Below are 26,144 nucleotides of genomic sequence, written 5' to 3'. Positions count from 1 at the left end.
ACACCGCATACAATATTCTGAAATTCTCTTTATTAGCCTATAATAGGAAAAACGTGTATTCATTAGTTAACACTTGATTAGATTCAAAACAATTTTAAAGCTGGAGACTCCATCTGATATCAAAGACTATCAAATAGCATTATTAGGCATTTTGTGTTCTTGTCAAGAGGTTCTTCTCAAAGCACCCCAGTTGTGAAGGTCACGTACGTAACCTCATGGCATGGTAACAATTGGGTGAGCGGCGGCTTTTGTCCGTCTTTCTATGTGGTGTAGTGGTGGACATGAAGGAGTGGCCACAGCAAAGGCCCAGGCTTGGTTTAAATCACTCATTGTAGCGGAGCCACAGAAAAGAACACAGTGAGGAGCAGAGAGTCCACATCTGACCTGTGCAACCAAGCACACCATCTATTGAACTCGCTGGACAGCTGAATGGAGTTGTAGGAAAAGGGAGCAATGCTGAGCTTCTTTGACCTGTGCGTCAGCTTAGTTGACCCCTTACTGTCAGCCCCAACACAAAGCATTTACACCGTCCTGCCTGTGACACCCTGGCACTCTGCCCTTCCCACAGCCATCCAGCCTTTACAGCGATGTGAACCATTGGTGCATTTTACAACAACTGTTGCCTGGGTTTCCTTGGTAAATTAATGAACACACACACACACACACACACACACACACACACACACACACACACACACATGCACACTGACCGACAGACAGACAGACAGACACATGCACACGCGCACATTGTGATGGCTTATATCTAACCCCAAAGCTATTCCAGGGGGAAGGGGACTTCTGTGGTTAGCTCTCTCCTCCATATTAGTTCAATTCTTACCATGTACAAACACTTTAGTACATTCTGCAACAACTGAAATCTTATAAGTATTATCAAATGTGCTCTTTTATTCATCACTAGAGATGTTCTGGTCAACTTCTTACAAAGACAGTAGGTCTTTCTGCAGCATCCATGTTTGTTCCATGTGAGTTTTTAATTTTCCAGTTTTAAAGCCAATTTGAAATGCAAAGTCTTCATTCAAATCACTCTGGGAAAACAAAATAGTGTCTGTTTTGAATGAAAAGAGCACAAGCCTGTTGAACTCGAGGGGGCATGTTGTGGATAGGGTGTTGTTAGGGGCTGGTTTGATTGAAGCCTGTACAGATCTCTCTCCTTTCTTGCTCCTGGAATAGGCTGGCCCTATCATTCCGCCTCAGTTCCTCCGTATAGAGCATATGGCCAAGCATGTGAGAAACAGTTGGACAGAATGACAGAGCATCACAGTGACAAAAGCTCTGTCCTACTGTGGTATGCCGAAGTGGATCAGACACAGTCTCCATTATTGGAGCAATATGTTGATCCTTTCCCTTTTCACTGTGACTTTGGTCCTCAGGTCCTCCAGAATTCGGACACGTCTTTAAATGCCTGACAGCCCATAAAGTCCCTTTGTGTGGGTGTCTTTAGAAGGCACACTCTGATGTAGATGTAAGTGCTGCTGGCCATGGCGGGTTGTGGCCCCTCTGGGAGTTGGGGCTGATGGATGCACTGGGTGGATCTGCAGAGGAAAACCCAGTTGTTCGGGTATGAGAAAAGTATTGTCAGAGCTATCGGGAATAGTTAGTACAGTACATGTGTATTACTTGCCCTCCCCGTGTTTCATCATTGTCGTGTTTCATCATTGTCGTGTTTCAGATAAATAATATGACATCTGTCAGTACACCTTTGCTCTGGGATGTGAAAGTGCACACATCTGTGCTCCAGTAACACTTATCAGAGGTAACAGGTTGGACTTAAAACCTCATGTGTTGTTTGTGCAAAGTAGTAGGATTTGCAATGAGGCTGTGACAAATGTTCTCCAAAATCAACGTAATGACATACCCAGTTTTTTGTTTATAGATGTGAAAATAAAATCGATTGTTTTTTTGGTAGAAGATGGGGACCTATTACAATCCACAGTGACTGTAAGTGCAGTATCATTGCTAATAGGATAATAAGTCCTCATAGCTCATGCAATATGTAGCTGAGTCTCTACCGTGAGTGATTCTGTACTCAGTGCATGTGAGGTGACAAAGGCACTGTAATCCTCTTGAAGTATGTGAGAAGTAATAGCCCTCAACGGTAATGTTTAAAGCAGCGCTTGTTAATTAATGATTTATCAGTTGAATGGTTAATTGGTAGGTTACTCTGTAAACCGACACATGTTGACGATTGGACTGTAGGAGACTGACATGACTGGTTAATCGGAATTGTTGTTTCAGATCTTGAGCATCTTCTCCAAAAACATTTGTTTTGAATGCTTAGAATGATTTGTAGGAAAACAATGAGAAGGACGAAACAAGACTGTACAACTGTAATAACACACATCAGGTGCTATCCTAGAGGTATGGATGAATGCTTGGCTTATCAAACCATTTGAAATAATTACCAAACAACTGAATTGGGTCATCAGCATATCGACGGAAATATAGATAGATAGATAGATACTTTATTGATCCCCAGGGGATCATATACATATACATGTCCATACATGTCCATGTGTGTATGCATGTAACCATCAAAGTGATTTTTTCACACACATTGTTTCTTATTGATGAAAATAATGGAAATGTCACAAGACGTCTGTCTGTCATAGGTATTTAAAAACAGATATCAACATGTTGATTTTGTGAAAAACTCTACAAGGTGGACACTTGGGGTGTTACATTTGAACGTTCTGTTTAGACTCATTCATGACTGAGGGTAGAGGAGAATGTTAGTTCACAAATAGTTTTAAAAAAAAAGGTTTGAAGCTTGACTTATTCTAAGGGTATATTTATTTGATATACTCTGGCCACATTGCAGAATGTATTTTGCTTATGAACCAAACAATGTGCCCCCACTGCTTTATCAAAATACATTACAATATAAAAAATGTGAAAGGTTTTGGAGCATGTGCTTATTACATGCTGATTCCAGCACCTGTCAAGGTGTAGCAGATGCATGGAGATGATAACATGTGAGCTCCACTTTGACCCATACCTCCATTACTACTTCAGGATGTGACCTCACATTGACTCTCCTGTCAGTGAAAGGATGTGAACTGACCGGTTAAATATGGGTTGTGACTCCACAAGCAAGCTGATCCCACAGAAAACAGCTTTGGGGGTTTGTTTGGATACGTTCAGGCCAATGTAGGGCCTTTTAGAGAGGTCATTACACAATAACAGGCCGTTTTATTTAAGTGTGTGGGGGCTCCAAAGCCACAGTGGGCAGCCAGCCCTGGGCAGGGAAGAGCCTGGCAGGGTGGATTTGATAAATGATCTGTGAATAAATGCTCATATGCTCCTCACTCTGTGGCTTATGTTGGATCGTTGCATGTACGTACTGTATGTTGTCTCAGAAATCACAGTGTAGTTGGAATGCTCACATTCATCATCCTTTGATTTCCTATTGGGCCTTTTGGGTTTTTGAGTAGCATTTTTGATGCTACTATACAGTTCTAATCTCTTTCATATTTTTTACTTCCTAGATAAAAGTGTGCAAAAATTGTTCAGGAGTGGGTGATTATGATACAGTAAAAATCACTGTGTACAGCTCATTTTAGCATTTTAGAAATAAGATTGACCATCGCAATTGCCAAGGCTAGTTTGTGCCCAGAACATAAATTCATGCTTTGTATGCTGTGTGAAGTGTCCAAAATATTTAGCCACATCATGGTATCTTGATTTTAAACTAATACGTTAATCATGTAATGTAATTCTTTGTTTATGTTTAAATATGTCTACTAACATGTGAGGCGCTAAATGTTATTTTTAGAGCCTCTACATTTCCTCATCACCATTAATATTAATAGTAATTGATTATATTCATGTTTAGTGGGTAGCAGCTCCTGCCTGCACTGCTGTTAATCACAGTTAACACGACAGTTACTGTTCATTTCCAGTAAGGCATATTGTCTCTACAAAGCATGTGACTGGGCTATAAATTATCTTGAAGGTGAACTGGAACTTAGGGGAAGCGCTTATGAAAATTTCATCAATCTGTCCTTAGAGCCACAGCTGTTCCTGTCAGAGTCCACATTGCAAAGGAGTTCTGCTGATGGCCAGGGCAGGCCCATGGGGCACACAGAGGACCTGTCATATCTTTAGCCGCTCCTCTGGCACTGTCAAAGCCAAAGTGACCACATTCCACAATCATTTATTCATGTTGTGTAGCAAGCAGGACAGACTCACTGTGGTGTCCCCCTGCTGATTTTTAGAGAATGACAAGACCACCGCCATCGCTTTAAAATGTGTTCTCACACACACGCACACACACACACACACACATAGATGTCTCTGGGTACACTATTGTTCTTCCATCAGCTATATAAGTTGATATCGGTAGGATACACTCCACTCCTAAAGATGAATCCCTGTAATCACCGCTCCAGTCTGATATAATCGCCGTCCTCTGTACTTCCTCGGATCAGCACTTTGGACCAGCAGGCAGAGGTCCCCCCCTCCAGTGCCCCATCCTACCAACAGCTGTGCCACCCATCCGCAACCATACATCAGCCGCCTTGCCCATCCTTTAGCCCGACCCTAGAGACTGGCACTCAGGTGTGGGATGGCAGCGCATAGCATCTTCCCATCAGGTGTGGAGCCCCTGACCCATTCCTCAATCTGTCAATTAAGACTAGGTGAGGGCTTGTGGAGTTAACTGCAGCATTGCTGCTGTCTGCTCTGCGGCTAGGTTGTTGGTGAACAACAGAGCAGACATGGCCTCCTTCCATCTAAGGTGTAAATATCCTCTATTGATGACTGAGTTAAGTTTACAGGCATGTAATTGTAGAGGGACTGTTTATTTCTGTGAATATGTCCTCTTTTCGAGGGACTTAAAGACTTATAACTTTCGTTAATAAACTAAATAAGGGGATACATTTACTGCCCATAGTCCAGCACTTGGACAAGTGTACTTCCTCACAGACACTTGGCAGTGGTCAGAATTGTCCCTGGGCTTTTCAGTTGACACGGGAGAAAGTCGAATGTGGCCCAGCATTCTAAATGATTTCACTGTGGGAGGACATCTGATGTCTGATTGCGCGAGTGACCTTCCCTGTGTGGGTCTGGGCGAAAGGTGTTAGCGAAAGCCGTCTCCTCTTCAAACTGGCACGTTTTGGCAGCCGGGACAGACGTTGAAACAGATGCAGCCCCTGTTTGTGATGACAGGTGATTATAAGTGGCAGCAGTGCCAAGGCAATTAAACCACAGGCTGACGGCACCATTTGGTGCCCTGTTATTCCAGTGTTAGGGGTAATTGTACCAGCACTTTTACCCCTGCCAGGAGGAGGCTTTGAGTGTCTTTAATTTTACACAAGAACATGACGTCCGGAGATCAGCGAAGCTTTAGTCCAGTCTGTTTTTATTTTAGACAGGATACGATGCTCGGTGGTAATGAGCCAGGTGTAATTGTGTTCTGAATTGGATAAGCTCTGAGGTGTGTACAGTGTTTGCATAATGTGACCACATTAGGTGCACTTGGTAATACTTTGAGCTGACATAGTGAACACTGTAAACACAATGTGGGTCTTGTTCAAGTGGTCCAGTACAGTCAAAGAAAAACATTACAAATGAACAAAACTGGTAGAACCACCTAACATAATAAAATGCTCCAAGTCATAAAATTAATGATATACAATATTACATATACAACATTATTATGTTACATAAAATATTTGATGACTTGACATGATTGGATTATCTTAGACCTCAGTTATTGCCAAGTCTGAAGGACCTTACTATACCACAGTATAGCGTTAATATAAGAACAGGAAATATTTGCATTGTGCAGAGGCAGTGTGAGATTCCTATTCCTGTCATTCCTACATGTTCTCTTCATATGGATTCCAAAAACAATTCCAGTCCATGACAAATGTGTGGACAGTGCCTTCTCTGTTAGCTGATCTGCAGATTATATGATGCCATTTGCTGTTGTAGAATGTTGTTTGCTGTTATTCTTTAATTATTGTGGCTTTAGCCGTATGCGACATGGCCAGTCTCTGCTAACTACTTTTAATCATGTGGGATTTACTTTTGGGTGAGCCATCTATGAGGAATGTAGGTATGTAAGTATGTAGGACTTAACAGCTATGTCCACACACCCCTATAGCAGCAGATGCCCACTCTAGGGGCTTATCCTTAGTGAGTAAAACATGTCTGTGCTATCTGCACAGACACCCATAATACTCTGGAATGTCACTGAGCTCAGTATGTGCCGTAGTGTAAAACAGAGAAGAGCTAAGTGTCACTTGTCAACAGAGAAGAATAGGCGTGGGCAGATGATAAAGTACTTCCATATACTTACCTTAATGCTGCCATTTCATTATTGTCACTGTTTTTGTTTTGAGCTGGTATACATCAGTGGAGAAATGCGCTGCTTTGGCACTGTAAGATGTGTCAGATGGGGTATAATTAGGGCTCAGCGAACAGACTGGCTTCTCCACGGGGTGAGGCTGTTAGATGCTGTTGGGATTCAGTGTTGGCAGTTTGGCCAAGGCCAGCAACACTTCCTGTGGGTTTCAGTATTTCTCAAATTGATGATAATAACAAACAAATACACAGACACACACACACACACACACACACACACACACACACACACACACACACACCCTGATACCATGAATAATAAGTGATTTCATCATCACAAGAAATCAGTGTCTAAGTGATATGTGTATCTATCTATCTATCTATCTATCTATCTATCTATTATGTTCATTTTAGAGTGAAGTAGTGAAGTGAAGTAAGCCTCTATGAAGCTTGAACCTTGCCATTCTCATCTTCTCATTTGTAAAGAACCACAATATATACTCTATGCATGCTACATGCTATATGAACATGAGTAAAAAATGCTATATGTTTGAGTAAAAATGTCCAGCAGGCTAAGTTTATGTTTTGATTGATTCATTGTTAACTGTATTCTGATGATGATCCAGATCCAGAAGAGAAATGGAAGCTTTAGTGCATACAACATGCGTATGTTATCCATGTCATGACATTATTTTACATTTCTGCTTTGGCACACCCAATGCCAATACCCCATGAAAAAGACTATCCCATTATGTGTTAACAATGTACCTTCATAACAACTGTCATGTAGGCTACTTGAATGTTGGTTGTAAGAACGCTGAAGAATCTTGTTAGAACGCTGCTTCCATCATGTACATCAAAATAAAAACACTGTTGGAGGTCAGCTAGCTTACAAACCAACACATCACATTCACCCCTGACTGAAGCATGCCACACCCACCCCTTTTACTGTTGGGGGTAATCAATAGAGACCTCAGCATGAAGAAAAGATATGTGTAGGCAGATGCTGTCGTATTTGTGGCTGTGCTGTGTGTTAGACTAGTAAAGACTTCACAAAACAACATCTGCACATCTAGCATAATTACCTGATCCAGTGTCACAGTCTGTCCACTGTGTTTAACCATACAGACATGAACACAGCCTCCCTCACACACATGCCGCCTAGTGAAGCTCAGTTTATAACACACACACACTTGAGAGGATGAAACAGGAATCTGACAATGTTGCAATATATCTAATGAAAAAAGACCGTAATTAAATAAATAAATAACTGTTTGCAGTTTAGTAAAAGTATGTTGCCAAATTAATACAAAAGTGATACATGAATATAAACAACTGAAACATGCTTTTGTCGTTCATCATACCAGTTCTATGAGGGTACGTTTGATCTTTCTCAGTGCTGTTCTCAATAAGTAGCTGGTATTCTAAAGCTAGCTGAGCATGGTTGTTTGCTAGCTAGCTAAGGTTAACCAAAGATCCTTGATTACTAGCAAGATAGAGCAACGTAATTCGTTACTATGGGAGCAAAACGGGACAGTTCCGGTCTGCATAAGTGGGAGTGTCACCCTACGTCACTAAATAAACTTTCTCTCTTAATAAGCAATAACAACAGATAAACATAATTGTGTTCACAGTATTATTGTCCATAATCATGTATGATACCAATGAATCATTCTTAAGGACATGATATGAATAATTTAATTAGTCATGTGAACCGAGCTAGCTAGCTAGCTAACGCTAGCTTAAAATGCTATACAAGTGGATGGTAGTAGCTATGGCAATACAGCTATGCGCTAACAAGTGACTAGTAGTTGAAGGACTTCGCTTAAACTTAATATACTGTTGCAAATTCGCTTGAGTATAAACTATCCACTTTAACTAATGTCAGTAGTGTTATTCAGCTAGTTGTCATTTCAAAGAAATTACACTTCTCCGTTTAAAATGTTACCTTAGCTAAGAGGCTAGCTAGCATGATAACAACCAGACAGTAACTGGCAGCAGCATGGTCTAATATTAAGTTATTTTATTACAAATCCGAACACTAAAAAATTACACTATTAGGCTTGAAATGATCCCAAACACTTACAGATTATGACACAATTTTCCAAAAACCCCTCAACAAATCCAGAAAGACAAAATGACCAATTTATTGGTCAAATTCCACAAGTCTCCATTGACATTAGTGCAGCAAGGGCTTACTCTGGTCTGCATAAAGGGGGATTTTCCCCCCTCCCCCTTGCAATAATCGAACGCGGAAATTGTCGAACGTTTGCGCCTCTCGCTCCGCTTGAACCCTCTCTGGGTTAACTTACTAGTCTTATCTTAGGCTACCGACATTGACATGTTTTCTGCTAAGTAGTGTACCTATGACCTATTCAGCCGTTATCATGGTCATCTGCGGGTATACCCATAGCATAAGTGTTCATTTACGCAAAATCAGACATCAATCATAAATGAGAATCTTTCAGAAATAGAATATTTGTTGGGCTATTATGTTTTATCTTCACAAGGAGACAAGCGAAATACCAATATCTTGAAACTATAAGAATAACACTAGAAGCAGTCTAGCAAGATTTAGAGATAGCCTACTTATTCCTTCATTATGTTATCTTGATCAGACTCTGATAGCTTCTGGGCACGAGTTTCACACAGCCCGTTTGGCGAAGGGGAAAAGAGTGATATGAATTTTATTCCTATCTGAGTTGCATTAGAACTGTTTTCTTTGTCTCCACGACAACTATATCATTGTGTGAGATATGGAAACAGGCCAGTTGAAGCTCACTTCCAGTGATGATTGACAATAATGGCCATATGATTCTCCCCTGTCACCTCTTCCTCCCTACTCATCTCCTCTCTAATGGGAAGACACTTCTCAGACAGAGGACAGAGATGGGTAAGTGTGTCATAAATCAAAGCAGAAGCCCATGGGATTTCACCGGGCCGATCTAGTGAACAGTGCAAAGGCAGTTTTGCCAGACTGTAGCCGAGAATTTGACTCTCTTTCTCTCTCTCTCTCTCTCTTGCTCACTCTCTCTCTACTTGGCCAGACTCCTGGACGTTGTTAACTCTCTCTCTCTACCTGGCCAGACTCCTGGACGTTGGTTGATAATGAGAGTAATCAGATGAGACTGTCCCCTCTCGCTCTGCTGCCGTCTTCACTCTGAGCTCCCCAGATGTTGTGTTGGTGTTTCCCCCTTTTTAAAAAGCTGCTCCGCATCCTGTGGTGTGTCTGTCAGCTGTTATTTCACTCAGTGATTTATTAGTGTCCCAGAGCACTGCCATGGTGGCTTCAGTTTAGTTAGGTGCCAGTGGTCTTGACAGATCCACAGTTAATTATGAGCATTAATGAGAAGCTGGTGGCTGGATGAACATGACATTTGAGGGGTCTTGTCAGAGGAAAACAAACAAATGAAACATTTAGTTAGCAGAGACTGACAGCTTCTTTTATCCTTCCCCACTCTCAGGTTGAACTGGACTCCCAGAGTTTGTTGTGTGTACTGTCTGGTCTCCCCTACTCTTCCAGGCACATAGAGAACGTAAGACTTCGTAACACCACACTCCATAGTAATGATGAAGATGCCATTGTTTCAGAACATCAGAGCATCCACATCAATTATTCATCTGTGCTACCCTTATTATTTCTCCTCTAGTGACACTAAATGCTGTGCTGTATTTGAAGGCTGGTAATGATCAATGAATCTGGGAGTCTGTGATTCAAGAGATGTGTGTGACAGTACTGATTATAATTACATAGCATTCCCCTAAATATAGTCGAGCTGCTGTCCTGTTAGTCAGGATGAATGTGGCGGAGGGTTCTGGAAGCTGCTGCTGGGTGACAGCTGAAGAGATGGCCTTGCAGGAGTAATTAGACTAGTGTTGGTTGGTTTTCTTAGAGAGCTGCTGGAGGTAAACACAACTGCACCACCACCCCACTACAACTGCAAAGGAGGAGTGTCTCTGGCATGTACTCCTATATTAGCCGTGGTGATCCTCTTTTCAGAGGAAAGTTTAGTGAATATGACACATATGCTGTCCAAAAGTAAAACCTGTGAGACATCAGTAAAACTGAAGAGGACCCGCATGATACCAAATGTCTGCTACTGCCCATTGTGTTGGCCATTTGGCACCATGGTTTGTAACACTGTAGTAATTAATTCTGGGATGGATGATTTAAAGCTTATTAGCTGCCTTCAAACAAGGATCAAGTTTATATGATGCAAGTTGTACAGCTGGCCAGGCCGTGCACTAAGTTGAACGCACTGCTAACCATGACTACAAATGGTGCAGTCTTTGTTCAAATGTGCCTGTTTGTGTGTTTTGACACAGTTGTATGTTGAAGTAGCAAAATACTTCACTTGAAAACGGTATGAATTGGCTCAATTGACCATCCACATCTCATAGTCACGAGGTGACAACGTTGGTATACCAATTCTTGAGTGCATCCACATCCACTGGGAAAAGAGTGCATCCATAATTTGCCGCATAATAGTCTTCCAGAATTGCGGTAAGATTTTTAACCTTTATTTATTATCACATCAACTCTTGTACTCAGTGCATGGTCATCATCTTAAAAAGAAATCTGCTATTTTATTCATTCATCTCTTGATTTCTTCTTCTTATATTTAATATTTTTCATTTTGTCTTTATTTCTTGTCTCACCAAATCACATCAGAAGCCTCCCTGTGGATAAATCATATATGGGGTGGGGGTGGTGTGTGTGTATGTGTGTGTGTGTGTGTGTGTGTGTGTGTGTGTGTGTGTGTTGGGGGGGGGGGTGCAGCTGTCACTCTGTCAGATGAGAGTCACCTCAGCTCTGCAGTGATGTGATAACCATTCCCATCTCTCAGTGAGACATGGAGATTTATTGGGCCTCCATTAGCAATTCACTAGCCATCGCACTCAGCCAAATAGACTCCCCTATGCGTTTATTCTTATTGCTGTGGCGGGTACACAATGGGTCCTCTGTGTTCTCCCGGAGGGTCCAATTCCTGTCAAAGTGGCCTGGCACACTGTCTGTGTCATTACTTTCTATTAGATAAAGAAGAAAATGTAACTCAGAGGCACCTCAGCAGTTCTGGCAGTTATTTGTGTGAATGAGGGGAGATCACTCAAGAGCCAGTGCATGGACTGTTTTTAGGAGCTCATGATTTTTTTTGTTTAGTGGATTCACATTTTTCATCTTGGTTTAGTTTATTTGCTTGAACTTAATCTGTCACCTGCCAAATAGCCATGGGGAAACTATACAGCTCTCTGGAATGTCATTGTAAAGAAAGAAGATGAACATGTACGAAGCAGAACAAAATACTAATTAAGGGGTAATTTAATATACCTTTAAGGCAGTGATTCTTAAACTGGGGTCGCCAAAAATATGGTAGGGATTGCGAAATGAGATTTTGAAAAGAAAAGAATTTGCAGACTGAATTAAATACATTTTTCTAAAGGTTTTTAGACCAATATGTTTAAAAACTGGGATATTTAATAGCCTTAGATGTAGGCTTACAATTCACAGTGTTTCCATATGTTCCTCCAAAAGTGGAGGCTTTGTTACGCAAACTCAAACCTGCGCCTCTCGCAATGATGAGCTTGAAGATGCTGTACGTAAGTTTACCAGTGACAGAAAACTTTGTAACCTTTTTTTGCCACAGGAGTGCCAGTTATGCATTGGATGAGTAGTTATCCTTTGGAAAATAATAAATCAGATTGTCAAAGGCTGCCACTGACAATAATGGCTTTGGTGTTGACAGCCTACCTACAGTATGAGAGAAGACATTCTCTCTGCCTCCAATGCCTATCTTGCAACATTTTCCAAAGTGAAACTGGTTGGAGAGAAGGGGTCAAGAGACTTAGCCAATGTTTTTTGGGGTGTCGCCGGACTAAACCTTTAAGAACCACTGCTATAATATGTCTGCCAAATTGGGTACGCCAAATTCCGTGGAATTCCATCCATGGGGGGTCATACAATAAATTAATTTATGCATATACTTAGTAACTATACACCCATCGGCCTGTAGATGGTGGTGTTGACCAAAGGGTTGCTGGTAGAGGATGATGATTTTGAAATGTACTCTCATTTCTACAAGACAGGACTTTTCACACACTCTCACATACACACACACGCACACACACACGCACGCACGCATGCACGCACACACACACACATGCACACACACTCACACACACACATAAACACATGCGCACACACGCACACGTAGGCACGCACGCACGCACGCACGCACACACACACACAGACACACACATTCACAAGTGAACACACACAGAGAAGCCCACATACAAAAGCAAACACACACGTGAGTAGCAAGAGTAGGGGATAGAGACAAATTGACAAGCGTGATTTACTTTTGTGGAGAGAATGTGCAGGACAGAGTGGCGGTCATATTTTGTACCGCTATGCAGTACATCTAGTTCGAAATGCTGTACTGGCAATACACTACTACAGTATGTGTTATTACTGGACCGATAAAATGTACCGGTAAATGACCAATGCAAATGAGTGCACTAATCAGCTACTATTATACCAGTTGAGCCACTAGAGAGACCAACTCCTCTGGCAATATTTGTTGCTGTCATTTGTGGAGGTGTCTGATGTCTGACCTTTTGATTACTGTAACCTCAAAATTGTAGTGCCAGCATGGACAGACAGTGTTGTACGTGTTTGTAAGTTGTATGTTTGTACATGCCCGCCAAAGTGGTAGGGGCGGTGGTAGTGTAGTGGTTAAGGAGCTGGACTAGCGTGCAGTAGCCTGAAAGTTGGCGGTTCAATTCCTGGCTTCCACCGTTGTGCCCTTGAGCAGGGCACTTAACCCCAAGTTGCTCCGGGGACAATGTGATCCCTTGTAATATAGCTGACATATGTAAGTCACTTTGGTCAAGAAGTGTCTGCTAAATGTAATGTAATGTAAAAGTCTACAAAACCACCAAAGTAACCCAAAGCTCTAACAAATGTAAGCTTTGCATTATTATTAGACAATCCCCATGAAATTCTCGTCATATAAGCCAACGCAGTAAATGCTTTTTTATTTACAACTCTAACCATTTTATGGATCAGTGGGAAAGGCTGTCTGAGACTAAGATCATTGACATTACATTTATGTGGCACTAGGGTTGAAGGATGAATTATGCATTTACAGTCTGTTTGTAATGACACTGGTGAAGATACACATTTGGCATCATAATGTAACCGTTGGAATGACCAGTGTTTTTATTCATAGAGGAGAAGGCCAACTGTTTGTAAATGTGGTCTGTTTAAAGCCATGAGTTTCTATGTGTGGGCAGTCCGATTATGTTTGTTTTCCAGAGCAGAGTGTTAGATTGACGCTGTTTCCACCAGAGACTCGTTTAAAAGGCACCAGTATTTACAGAGGTCAAAGATTTTGGTATGTTTCTTCAACTGAGTGACAGAATCAGAATGCAGAGTCAGAATGAGTTTGACAGGCTTTCGAAAAAATATCAGTGCCTTGCTGTTTCTTCCAGCCTGACTGTTCTGTAGTTTAACCATGTTTCTACCCAGCTTGCGCCAATGAAGAGATGCAAAAGATATCGCACAAGCTTCATGAAATATCATACTTCCTCATAAAGGCATTAACATTCCTCATACTTTCACTTACTGTAAAGAGACATTCTTTCCTATTTTAGTATTTTGCTACTGATAGCTATAGTATATAGTTGTGCTCATAAGTTTACATACCATGTACATACACATGCTAAAGTTGACTAAAAAGAGGAATAAAAAATAATCTAGAAATTGATCTTAATGCCCTAATTAACAAAATGAGGAAAAATCCAACCATCCAATCCAACAGATTTTTATTTTTAAAGGCCAGTTTTTTCTTGGATCCAGGATACTATGCATCCTGATAAAGTTCCCTGGGCCTTTGGAATTAAAATAGCCCCACATCATCATATACCCTTCACCATACCTAGAGATTGACATGGTTTTATTTCAGTTAGCCTAATAGCTGATTTGATTTGCATTGAGAGATGATCTTATGGAAAGTACCCCATGCCAATCGTGAGATATGGTGAAGAGTATATGATGATGTGGGGCCAGTTATTTTATGGATCCAGTTATTTCTGGATCCATGAAATAACTGGCCTTTAAAAATCTGCCTGCCTCTATGGGAATTTAACATAGGGTATGTATACTTATGGCCCCTGTTTTTTGAGGAAGAACATTTATTTATTTACGATACATTATTCATTCACAAAGAAAATTGGTGTCCTTAAAGGTTGGATTTTTCCTCATGTTGTAAATTAAGGCATTAAGATCAATTTCCAAAAGATGATTTTTTATTCCTCTTTTTAGTCAACTTTAGCATGTGTATGTACAGGGTATGTAAACGTATGAGCACACCTGTACATGTTTTTATTAACTGCTCTGGTGGACCTCAAGGTGTCTCAAGACCCTGATGATGACCTCGCTCTTCTCAAGATCTGTGTCAGCTGACAGAGGCACTAAGATGGGAAAGGTGTGTGTCCACAGACCACAGATGTTCTCTCAAGTAAATACATTCCAAGCCCTGCAGGCCTGGGAAGCTCGGCCTTTGGCCCCTACTCAGGAGACAACAGCAGAAGAGCAGATCTGTTCTATGACAGAGGTACACATAAAGGCAAAAATGGCTGCGCTACATGTTCACACACATTTTCAAATAGTTTTCTGAGCACAAAGCTTATTCTTCTAAAGCAAATCAAGGAATGATAAACGCATTTCTATGGCTAACTAGATTTCATACAGCAGCATTAATTGCATGTCTCCTCTAATTCCCCAAAGACACAATGCTTCAAACAATACTATGGTGGTAATCACAAGTTGTTTTTTGACCCTCTTTTGGTTCATTTTTAATCTGTGAAATTCAATCAAAAAACAACCAATAGTGGCACAGATATATTACGTCATATTTTTTCTGTTGTAAGACGTGAACATGTGCACATAAAGTACGTCAGATCTGTGTGAACTGCCCGTGATAAACCCCCTATGGTGAGCCCCTCATTTGAATGACTGCTGCTGAAGAGCTTACAGATTATTTAGTGAAAGTGGAGGGTAATTGCGGTAGAGCTGCACAGGGAGGGGAAAGGTATTTCAGATGAATGTCAGTAAATTAGCCCGGGAGATTAGGCACCCCTTCAGTGGCTTTACTGGAAAACTGATCCAGAGGTGATGAGCTCAACCTGCACGGCATATTCGATGCCCAGCCAAGCAAAATGATGGGCACTTTATCTGTGACTTTATCAAAATGAACAAAGTGTAAGTGGGACATTGATATGTGATCCACAGAGCCTTTGAGGTTGCAGAATGAGACTAATGTATAACACATACAGACATACATACAGTAAATATATATGAATATTCAAATGTTGTTATGTTTATGCATATTGCTATGTTTATCATTTTGTCAGCTTCAACAATTCAATAACAGGCTTTACTGTTGTATTAGCACATGCAGCTATTTGTAGGTGCATGCATCCAGTCTAAATGAGTGCATGGCTGTGAGCTAGCGTTTCATTAGAGTCTGTGTGTTAGGACATAGAGCAGCGCGGTGTGTTCTTCCACAGGGTGGGCCATGCCCTGTCCCCTTCCCTCCTGGGTCATGTAGCACGGTGGTGCCATAGGGCCAGAGCTGCACATCTTCATCCTGGAAGGGCTATTTGGCGTTGGTGTGTGAAGGGTGTTGGACAGCTCCTGTGGCGGTGTCCACATGTGTTCCAAAGGTGGCTTGGCCGTGACAGGGTGTCACTCACAGCACAGTAGTCAGGGCCGCACGTCCCACATCAGCAGTTCAAAACATGGCCAAACAAGACAGCACTGAGGGAAGGAACAATAGATCCGATGCCATCTATCCCTCACACCTCAGAATCCTTCATTGACAGATTCCTTAAGTGATTAACTCAGTTAAAATTTGCACACAGACAATGTTTGAGAGGGGTAGTGGAGGGGAGTGTTTTGGTAAACATTTGGGAATGCTGTAAAACGGTGTAGCCTGTTCTGTTAAAGTGGAGAAGAGATATGACCCCTTATGCCTTCATCCAACCAGAGTTCTGAACATGATGAACATTCATGGCAACAGCACTGCTGCGTGGTGTGGAAATGTAGATGTCAATGTCATTGGTCACTGGTGGATGTAAATGAAAATAATAAAATAAACACTACATTTAGATCAAATCATCTTTTGATGAACAGAATGTAGAGTACAATCCACAGCCACGTATATATTAGATACAGGATCTGAGACACTGCTAAAAACTTCTACTGAAATTCTCCTTGGGTACGTACGTCCTTATTTAGCCACAACCGATTATGAAGAATTGGTAACATGAATCTGGGAAAAGCAGGGAAGAATATGCTCTCAAATCATTACATTGGAACCAGTGTTATTTCAGTTGTTGTATAGATAGGCCTATATTGAGAATTGTCAACTTTTTCATGATGTATTTTTCAGGCAAATAATCTCATGGATCCAATTGTGTCTCTGCTTCCTCTCTTCTTCACATCATACAGAGACACAAACATCTGATCTGTAATTGGAATAGTATTGGACATTTCTGCATGTTATTTAAACACATTGAATATTTCTAGTAATTTGACTGAAATTGTCTTTGCGCAATGATGTTAGACATGTGAATCCATGTGGTCTTTTAAACCTCAGTATTATTTGTGGTTCTGACCATGCAATTCATAATATATTTCTCCCGGAGTGCTCTCCAGATTTTCAGAAGAGCTGGACCCTTGTGTTGAAATTGTAGAGGTCCTGTTACATTTCTCTCATCATAGTTACACAGGCCAATGAGAAACTGTCTTATTAGCTCACAGAGGGTGTCTAAATTCTGGGCCAAGATGGCGAATCATAAACACTGCTCAGAATGTTAAGGGCAATGTTATACTCACTCTGGCTGCCTTTTCTGGAACAAGGGGAAGGTAGAGCTTTAATCAAAGTAAGAATAGACAGTGTATCATTAAAAAAAACAAATACCATGCAGTCTTCGACCCTATTCTGTAAATAACAATAATAATATTCCAAAATGTTTCCTGCTGTGATCTTATAGTTTTTCTCTTGAAATTCTTGAAACAACTTGTTCAACTTCCACATCAAGAAGTCACTTGTGCATTGTGCATACCATAAAAGCAATTTCTCATTGTGTACAAATGTCTGCTGTTTTACATTATCAAATGCAAATCCCAAAATATCTAGGCTTAGGTTCATTACATTCAAAAGTGTCAAGTATCATTTTGCCATTTCTATTCACTTTTTGGTAAGACCTGCCATAATTTAATGTCTGGTCTTTTAAAAATGTATGACAATAAAATACATTCAAATAGTGTTAAAGTACACAGTAAATATGACTCCTGTCTGATCTCCTACAGTTTCCCATAGTGGCAATGCATTTGGACTATATCTTGTTCTAAACAAATGACACAGGACATGCTCATTCTGATGGCACTGAAATGTTGCTAGCCATATTTTCTTTTGAGCCATAAGCATTTTGACCATGTTACATGCTTTTGCAGGTAATCCACTGGTGCAGTTTGCACAAATTGTTTCGAGAAATGCATATACTGTTGTGCAAACATTAATAATGATTCTATAATGCTTAAAGCGACTGAGAAAACTGTGACAACGTCAATTGCGTGAATTAATAGTGCTGGAGTCTTCTCAAATATTAGAAATGCTCTGTCAATTTCGCACAGTACATATTTACTCCTGTATCATCAGTTAATGTTAAATATTGTCTAATCTCCTAAACATCAGGAAAACAGCACAAAATAATCGACCCAATCGTCCTATGTCTCTTTCCCGTTTGTATATTTGCCAATAAAAAGGTAGACTTCCATAAATGAAAGAAATCCGAGAGTTTTGAAAGAAAAGTGTATAGGCCTAATCTTTCAGCCGTGCAGAACTTTGCCTTGTCCTCAAAACCTGAGTTGCCTTTGTGACTCAGAGGAAGCATCTACCCCTGTGAAGTCAGTCATCAAGAGCCAAGAAATCTCTTGATTAATTATCTCTCTCTCTCTCTCTCTCTCTCTCTCTCTCTTTTCAAGCAGCAAATTCTGAAAAGGCAAATGCTCAGTGTGCAGCCAATAAAAGTAGTGTAGCCAAGATGCTGTTCTGTTTAACCTACTTCGTTATGTATAGGCTATGTCTCTATGAAATATTCCCAATTTATTTAAAAAAAAAATTAACCAACAGCCTATTACTATGCTTAAAGGGCTTACAGAAATATCACACAAATAGGCTACCAAATAGCCTTTTTGCCCACATCCCACATTAATAAGTGACGTAAGAATACGTATGTGGCTGTAATCCCTACAGCCAAAGCACAATTTCCTAATTTCCTCTTCAAATCTATGTAGGTTAAGTATAGGTCTAAATTGAAAGCTGAATGGATATACCAAGTCAATATTATTCTGTTTTCTGTAATTGTATTATTGGATGTTGATTGCGTCTGTTGTTCCATAATGCCTTGGAGCCATGGAGAAGCTAAATGCGCAGTGCATCAGCGCGATGGAATGATGTCCAAATTGTTTCTTTGCGCTCAGGAAGCTCGTCTTCGGTTAAGACTGTAGAGGGAGCTGGAGCGTCAGGTGGTAGGCTGGGGGTTATATATGTCATAGTGTGTAGGGTAAGGGTTGAAAGCAATCATAGAAAACAGAGGACCAGTTAGCATATATAAAACTAGTTAGGGTTACCCCCACCACCGGTGCCATACAAACAAATTGAGCTAGCATTCGAGTTACAAAATCAGCCATAGGCTATTGATGAAGAAACGTCAACAGAGAAAGAATTCTGAGATATTTAACGGTGTTAGGCTGTAGGATATAGATTAGCCTAATTTATCCCAAAAATGAGAATAGGAATGAAACATTTTGCAACATTTTAATAACAAAAATATAAAGCTTTCACAGATTATTTTATACAAGTTCTTTGTATTTGCCTATGAACAAACCCATTTAAACATGAATTTACATATTGTGTAGGCTCAAGACGCATCATATATATAAAAAAACAAAAAAACATTTAATTTGTAGTTGCCCGCCGGGCATGCTTGCAATTTCAAGATTAGCCTTTTTCGGAATCTCTGAGGTAGGCCTAACAACGATTAGTCTACCGAGCACTAACCTTCTTGATGTGATAAATCAGGAAAACAATCCATTTAAAATTTATGCAATATAGAAACAAAAAATAACAAACGCGTATGCAGGATTTTTCATTTAGGCTACAAATTGATGTTTGATATTTTCAAAGGCACAATGTTGTTTTGGGGATGGCCTAGAATAATACTCTTAATTTTAGGGTGCAACCTCTCATCATTTTGTATTGACAAGTCAGGCCCCCACAGAATAGAACGGTGTTATTTGTGTGAAAAAGTGGTTTTAGAATATGGAAGTCGGTTACACCACACAAACTTGACATCAACATTCGATATGATACCTCATCTTTTTCCATTGCAATCTCTTCATAATATAAAATACTTTGTTCATTCATTTTCCACAAATGGTAGGCTACTGAAATATATATATATATAAAAAAAAAACAATACAAATAAATTAATCAAAATCCCACTGAATCCCATTATTTTACTTAAAACTCATTGAGTGGTAAAGCGTACACATTCAAAACAGTCCATGAATCCAGTGGGAAATCTAACTGTGATCCTTCTCATCTCTATGTCTGTATAAGAGGTTTTTATTCAAAGACACCTGCTTTGCAAGTTCAAGATAATGGTCGTTTAAAGCGATGTGATGCGATGAAAACGCCAGTTTTGTCCAGTTTGGAAGTTTCGCGACTGTACTGGAGAGGGGTTTCTGTGGAGTTAGGACCGGATGGGTAACAAGTGCAGAGGTCCTGTTAAGCTGTGGAGACTTTCGAGGGTTGTCCGGCATTGTTGCAGTTTCAGCCAAAGACCAAATTTTTGGTTTTTGTGGAGGAGTGGAGTTATTGTGCAGTGGTTCATGGTTAGCTTTACTTTTATCGCTGGACTGTGTAACACTTGGCTGAACCAAACGATTGCTCTCTTGCTTGTCTGGGACCACGCGAATATTTTTGCTTTCTTTTATAGAATGCTCTATGAATCTTGCGTCATGTCTGGGTATGTCCTCGTTAGCATCGGATAACTCAGAATCGCTTTTATCAGCTAGTTTCCTTTCAGAGTTGACATCCTCCTGATAATCTGAATCGTCCTTATTTTCTACTTTCTCTGTGTCAATATTTTCCAAGTCAATTTCCTCGTCGTCCTCTTTATCTCCTTCCCTGTCGTTATCGCTTGGATATCCATTCTCCTCTTCATCGGTTCGACTCTTTGGAACCCAGGTCATTTTATTCTCCTTCTTGAGTCTCCGTCTGGCATTGGCAAACCAAGTAGACACTTGAGTTAGAGTCATTTTAGTGATAATGGCCAGCATAATTTTTTCGCCTTTTGTTGGGTACGGATTCTTTCTGTGTTCACTCAACCAGGCTTTCAGTGTACTCGTGCTCTCCCGCGTGGCATTTTTGGGTCTATTCGGATCGCCAAACTGACACTGGCCGTATGGATAAAACGGCGATGGGTGATGTGAAAGTCCTGGGTGTTGCATGCCAGGAGCTTCCTTGAGTTCATAATGAGCGCCCTGTGGAAGTTAGAGGGGGATAGAGAAATGAGAAAAACTGCATTGTCACACACATCTTATAAATTCAAATTTAGTCTACACTTGCTTAATTGTAGCTCATTTAAAAATTTGAATTCGCATTTATTCAACAAAGGCAATTTGTTTTATAAGAACACGAGCAGAACAGAGGCCTCTGTGATAACTAACAGCTATTAAACCTGGTCATGCACTATAAAAGTTGGCCACAGAGACATACGTTTGCACGTATAGTCTACTTTCATCGCAGCTCTTAAGGTGGGCAAAATGAGTGGTTACAATAATTATTCTGACTGACTTAGTTTTAAGAATAAAAAAATAAACAGTCAACTTACCAGCTGATTTAAAAGAGCAATGTCTGATGAATACGGGAGAAAAGCGCCGTATCCTTGTGTGGCCGCGAAAGGTGCTCCGTACATCGTGGATAACACATTGGACAGGGTGCCGGACGGACTAAACTCCGCTCCAGCTCGGCCGTTTACTACGCCGTGGCGCTCAGAAGAGCACGGTGGTCCTATATACTGATATGCCAGTTGGGGAAGGGACATGGTCACACCATAGGTTGCAGCCACCGCAAAGAGTCCAGAATCTCCCTTGACAAAGTGATCCAATTTACAACGGTTAAGTAAAACGGCAACGTCTGTCTCTGAGAGCGATATGAAGCGCTTTCCCCTTGCACTCTCCTCCCTGACTTTGCAATTGATCTGCCTACTTGGGGGTCAGGTCGTCGCAGATTGCCTCAGATGAGAGCGTTTGGTGTGAGTGACATTTCTGTTCCATACGAAACTCCTCCCCGTTTTCTAAAATCCACACATTCGCACCCCCTCCTGTTTGTTCTTCTGTTGCATACTCGCGCTTTTGCTAAGCTGTCCAATGGCCAAAATGAACGTGTTTTGTGCAGGTATACTAATTCACAACTTTATGTTTATGTTTTGATAGTGATTCTGAATTTGAACAGGAATGCTAAAATGACTTAATGGTAGACTATGTTTTCATAGTTCATGGTACACTTCCTGACAGTTTAACTAAATCGCATTTAGTTTTAGAACACATAATTGTTACCTATCTATATCAATTGTTATTGCTGAGTTTACCAGGGGTGGGTGTGAAGATGTCCCAGCACTATTGTGGCAATATGGTTGATCCTGTTCCCTGTAACCATGGATGTAGTGGAGGCTAAACACAAGGAAATGCAGTTTATCCACCTCTAAAAAAATGTCAGAGATAAGAGTTTATCCACCTCTTATTAGAGTTTATCCACTTCTCAAAACAGTTCATTCACCAATTGCAACTTTTAACATTAAAAAATCACACTGTATTATCCACACTTACAATATGTACACACATCAACACTCTAGGAACCATTTAATACCACTGGCATGGTTATAAACATTGGACAATAACCTCCACCTTCATCAAATATGTTCTGTAAGCTTTAAAAAAAAAAAATCTGATACCACATGGCACATACCTTACCGTGATCACAGAATTCAAAGTTTACCCATCTCTTATTTTACCACTACAACCCTGCCTAACGGGAGGGAAAAGGAGGATAAGAAAGTGGTTCATCACAGGCAGAACGGCCAAACATGTTGGGTTGACTTGTCCACATGTTAGTCCCTATGAGCCTGATGCAATACTAGTTTAGGCAGGAACACATTTGAAGTCGAGAGCAGCTGCACTGTTGTGGTGTTGGACAACAGTGAGGTGAACAGCCGAGTATGCAGTCCTCTGAATCTCACCCAAACAGGAGCATGGCACCAATGGACCTTGTGAGAAAAAGAGTCACACACAGACCCAGTAACTTTTGTCATTAGAGGTACAGTGTACAGCAAGTAGGGAAAACCCTTGCAGTACACTGACAAATCAGGCTGCAGTGCCATTTGCCTGACGGACTGAGGTTTAAGTCTACGTTTGTTTTTTTACATTTAAGTGCTCCCCCATCATTCATCCATTCAGCTGGTGATTTGTATGTATTTACATAGCTCAATGTAAATATGTAGCACAATTGTCACATTTGTCACGTAATGTAACATTGATTAATTCAAGTTCACTGCTGGATTGTGGCTGTAACGTGTAACCTCATATGAACTTAAATAATACAATTATTTCCAAGGGGTTTCTGGACATCTCTTTTTTAGACTCAATTAATACTTTAGATTATGTATTTTGAAAAGAATACAAAAGCAGAAAAATAATATCTGCTTGATAATCTGTAATTCTGTCTCTCATTTCCACCAGATCCAATACACTCCTTTAGTGAGAAGCAAGTGTCCCGTTAGAACCCTCCAAATGGGTAGTTTCACAGCCAGTTAGCTTTAAGTAATAGATATGTTCAGCCAAGCTGAAGAGACGGCTCATTTTCAGCCCCTCCTCCCTCTCTCTCTGGCCTAGATTACCTCCGCTAAATAAATGAAACAGACTGTTTGCACAGGAGCTCTACAGTGAGCTGCAGAAATGGATGAATCCATTTGGCCTTAATGTAAACATGAATGTTCCAGCTGTGCTAAGGGTTACAGGTTAATGAGATGCTTATTCAGCTCAGGCACTTGTTTTGTTTTCCTGTGAAGTTCAGATAAGTGGCTGACCAATGAAGCTTGTTATTACAGTATTACAGAGACCTGCCTGATCTGTATATAAATCTCACCATCCAATTACAAGAGGCAATAATTCTGCACTCAAGCTGGTAATGAGGTCTAATGCCTTTGCTTTTGCTAATCCCCTTCGGATGTTGGTGCGATCAGATGTTAGGTATGTAATTAGATGGGCAGAAAATCATTATTTGGTGTTCAAATACAAAATGAGGTTGGTGGGAAGTTAATTTCTCCATGCTCTGTGAAGCATGGACAAGAATTTAATGATTTAATTACAACTTCAAGTTCTTTGGATGAGACAAATGAAAGTAAAGGCTTTTGTCCCACATGTTTATAGAAGCAGCAATATTCTTCAGCGTTTGGATACAAGTTGAAACATATGGGACAGGAACAAAATGAAACAGTAACATCTCCACATTTCTAAAACAGTAAAATCACTAAAACACAAAACACAGTAACATTTGTAAACAATTATCCTCGAAAAAAAACGATAAATCCAGAAACAAGCTGCATGGTCTGCATTTGTTTGAATTGTGAAGACAAGTAATGACCAAAACAAAAAAATGGCCAAAACATTCACCTCGTGTGCGACATGAATTCAACTATGCTAACCAACTGTTTAGGGTCTGCAGTCCATCCCCTGGACTCATGAATGCTGTATCTAGTGTGGTGTGGCACTGAGGACACCCATATGGGCTATTAAGACAATTCCCTGAAAATGTCCAACACAACACACACTCTATGGAAAAGAGTTATCTAATCGCTACACTTCGACAAAATAACAATATGAAGTGCTAAAAAGTTAGTTTATACCCTGGAGGGTTTCCTGTGAAACTTCTTCTTCTTAAACTATTGTGAGGTTTGCTAAAGATGGTTTCCTAATGATTTAAGATGATAGCTCCAGAAGACAGAGGAAAAAGTCAAAGTTGGAAACGTTTGTGAGAAGGTCATACTGTACTGATAAGATTATAGAGATTATAGAGAAATAATTTATGATGTGAAATATTATGCGTAAATCTCATTGGGTCATATAAATATGTATGTCAACATTAAATAGGGTAAAGGAAAATATAGCCTTTGGTTAAGGTGACTGAAGATGAACATCATATACCCGTATCACATAAATGTGTATTTTCCCAGCCACTAGCCAACTAACATTGAAATTGAATACAGACATACAGTATTGCAGTTGAAGCGCATCTTGCAGTAGTAACTTACTCAGAGGGTATCCCAGACAAATGTTTAACCGTGACAAGTGATTTTATAGAAGAATGAAAAAAGTCTAGAATGGAAAAAGAGTGATGCAATATTTTCCAACAAGTTTGAAGCTAAAATGTCCAAACATTTGTAATTAAAACAGTTTCTGGATCTGGATTATTGACACTAAATGAATATCTTTCAATTCTGTCTTACTTTCTGCATTACTGGTCTACGTTTGGTGCCTATGTCCTGATTTCTTTCTTCTATATTTTTCATTTCCACATTCTTTTATCATAACATTCTTAAATATGAATAAGAGTTAACTCAAGCTTTCTTTTCAATAGGGTTTAGGTTTATTCCACTCCACTCTTCGGACCTGTCCAACTCCACAATTCAAAACTATTAATATTTATATGTTGTTTATTGATTTAAAGGCATTGCATGAATGCAGCAGTTATGCCAAATATTATTAAAGATGTTGATAAGTTTCTCTGAAGAGGTACACTTGAGTGGAAGCATTTTGCTAGCCTTGGTGATCTGTGAAATCCAATTTAATACAAAGCAGACTTATTTACAGTGAGTCAGGAGATAAGCAGACCTGAATGCCTTCTGTCTGAAGCTATTAGAGATGCAGGTGCATGATTTTCATTCCTTTGTGATGGGAATGAACTTTCACAGAAAGAGGCAAAATTGTTCTATCCTCAGGCAAAGTGTCTACATATTGTGTGTTTTATATGCTAATTGTTATAGATATCTAAAGTGTACTGGCCCATGATTCGAGAATATAATAACGTATAAGAAAGTGGAAGTTTTTGCATGAAAAGATCCGAGAATTTGAAGAAGCAAAACATATGAGTCTACACAAGAATCAAATAAACATCGAGATGTGAAGTGAAATCCATGAAGCCAAACACCTACAGCGCGTGGAGCGTCTGTGAGCAGACAATGTGGCGGAGAGCTCTGTGGATCCGGCCCCTTTACTCTTGCAGGCCAGTTGAATCATGATCAAGGCCCATAATTACCACATTAAGCTTCACTTTATTATGATCTGTCTCCAGACGCAGGTAGCAGCAGCAGTGATATGAGAACCCTCAGTGCATTTACATACAAATTGAAGATTTTATATTTATTTATTATTATTAATCATCCCAGTAGCAGCGCTTCAACAACACGGCGTCAGCCCTTAACCACATTTTGGTGACATTTCTGCCCGGCATTAGCATGATAGGGCAAGCAGAGGATAATGTACCAATGATTACTTTTTCCATTGAGAGCTCAAATGCTTTCATTTTTCCTGTCATCTTGAATGAGTGTTAAAGAGGGATTGGGGGTGGGGATGGGGGTGCGCTGGCGAGCGTTCCCAGTGTGCTGGGGGAGTTGGGAACAGTGAT

General features: G+C 40.3%; 1 protein-coding gene and 1 long non-coding RNA gene across 2 annotated transcripts; both read right to left on the bottom strand.

Moving 5' to 3' along the window:
• Positions 1 to 11,729: 11,729 nt before the first annotated feature.
• Positions 11,730 to 25,932, bottom strand: LOC121724208. Its single transcript, XR_006035160.1, has 3 exons — positions 25,921 to 25,932; positions 22,486 to 22,490; positions 11,730 to 11,810 (listed from the first exon to the last, which is right to left on the bottom strand). It is a non-coding gene; the product is annotated as an uncharacterized LOC121724208 (long non-coding RNA).
• Positions 19,201 to 21,670, bottom strand: LOC121724207 (iroquois-class homeodomain protein irx-3-like). The gene is made up of 2 exons (XM_042110604.1): positions 21,295 to 21,670; positions 19,201 to 20,944 (listed from the first exon to the last, which is right to left on the bottom strand). Exons 1-2 carry the CDS (start codon positions 21,505 to 21,507, stop codon positions 19,982 to 19,984), a joined length of 1,176 nt encoding a protein of 391 aa, XP_041966538.1. The 5' UTR covers positions 21,508 to 21,670; the 3' UTR covers positions 19,201 to 19,981.
• Positions 25,933 to 26,144: the final 212 nt, after the last annotated feature.

Source organism: Alosa sapidissima, chromosome 11, assembly GCF_018492685.1.
Source record: "Alosa sapidissima isolate fAloSap1 chromosome 11, fAloSap1.pri, whole genome shotgun sequence".
NCBI lineage: Eukaryota > Metazoa > Chordata > Actinopteri > Clupeiformes > Clupeidae > Alosa > Alosa sapidissima.
The sequence above is the reverse complement of the archived record's forward strand: the minus strand, read 5'-3'. Positions and strand labels throughout refer to the sequence as shown.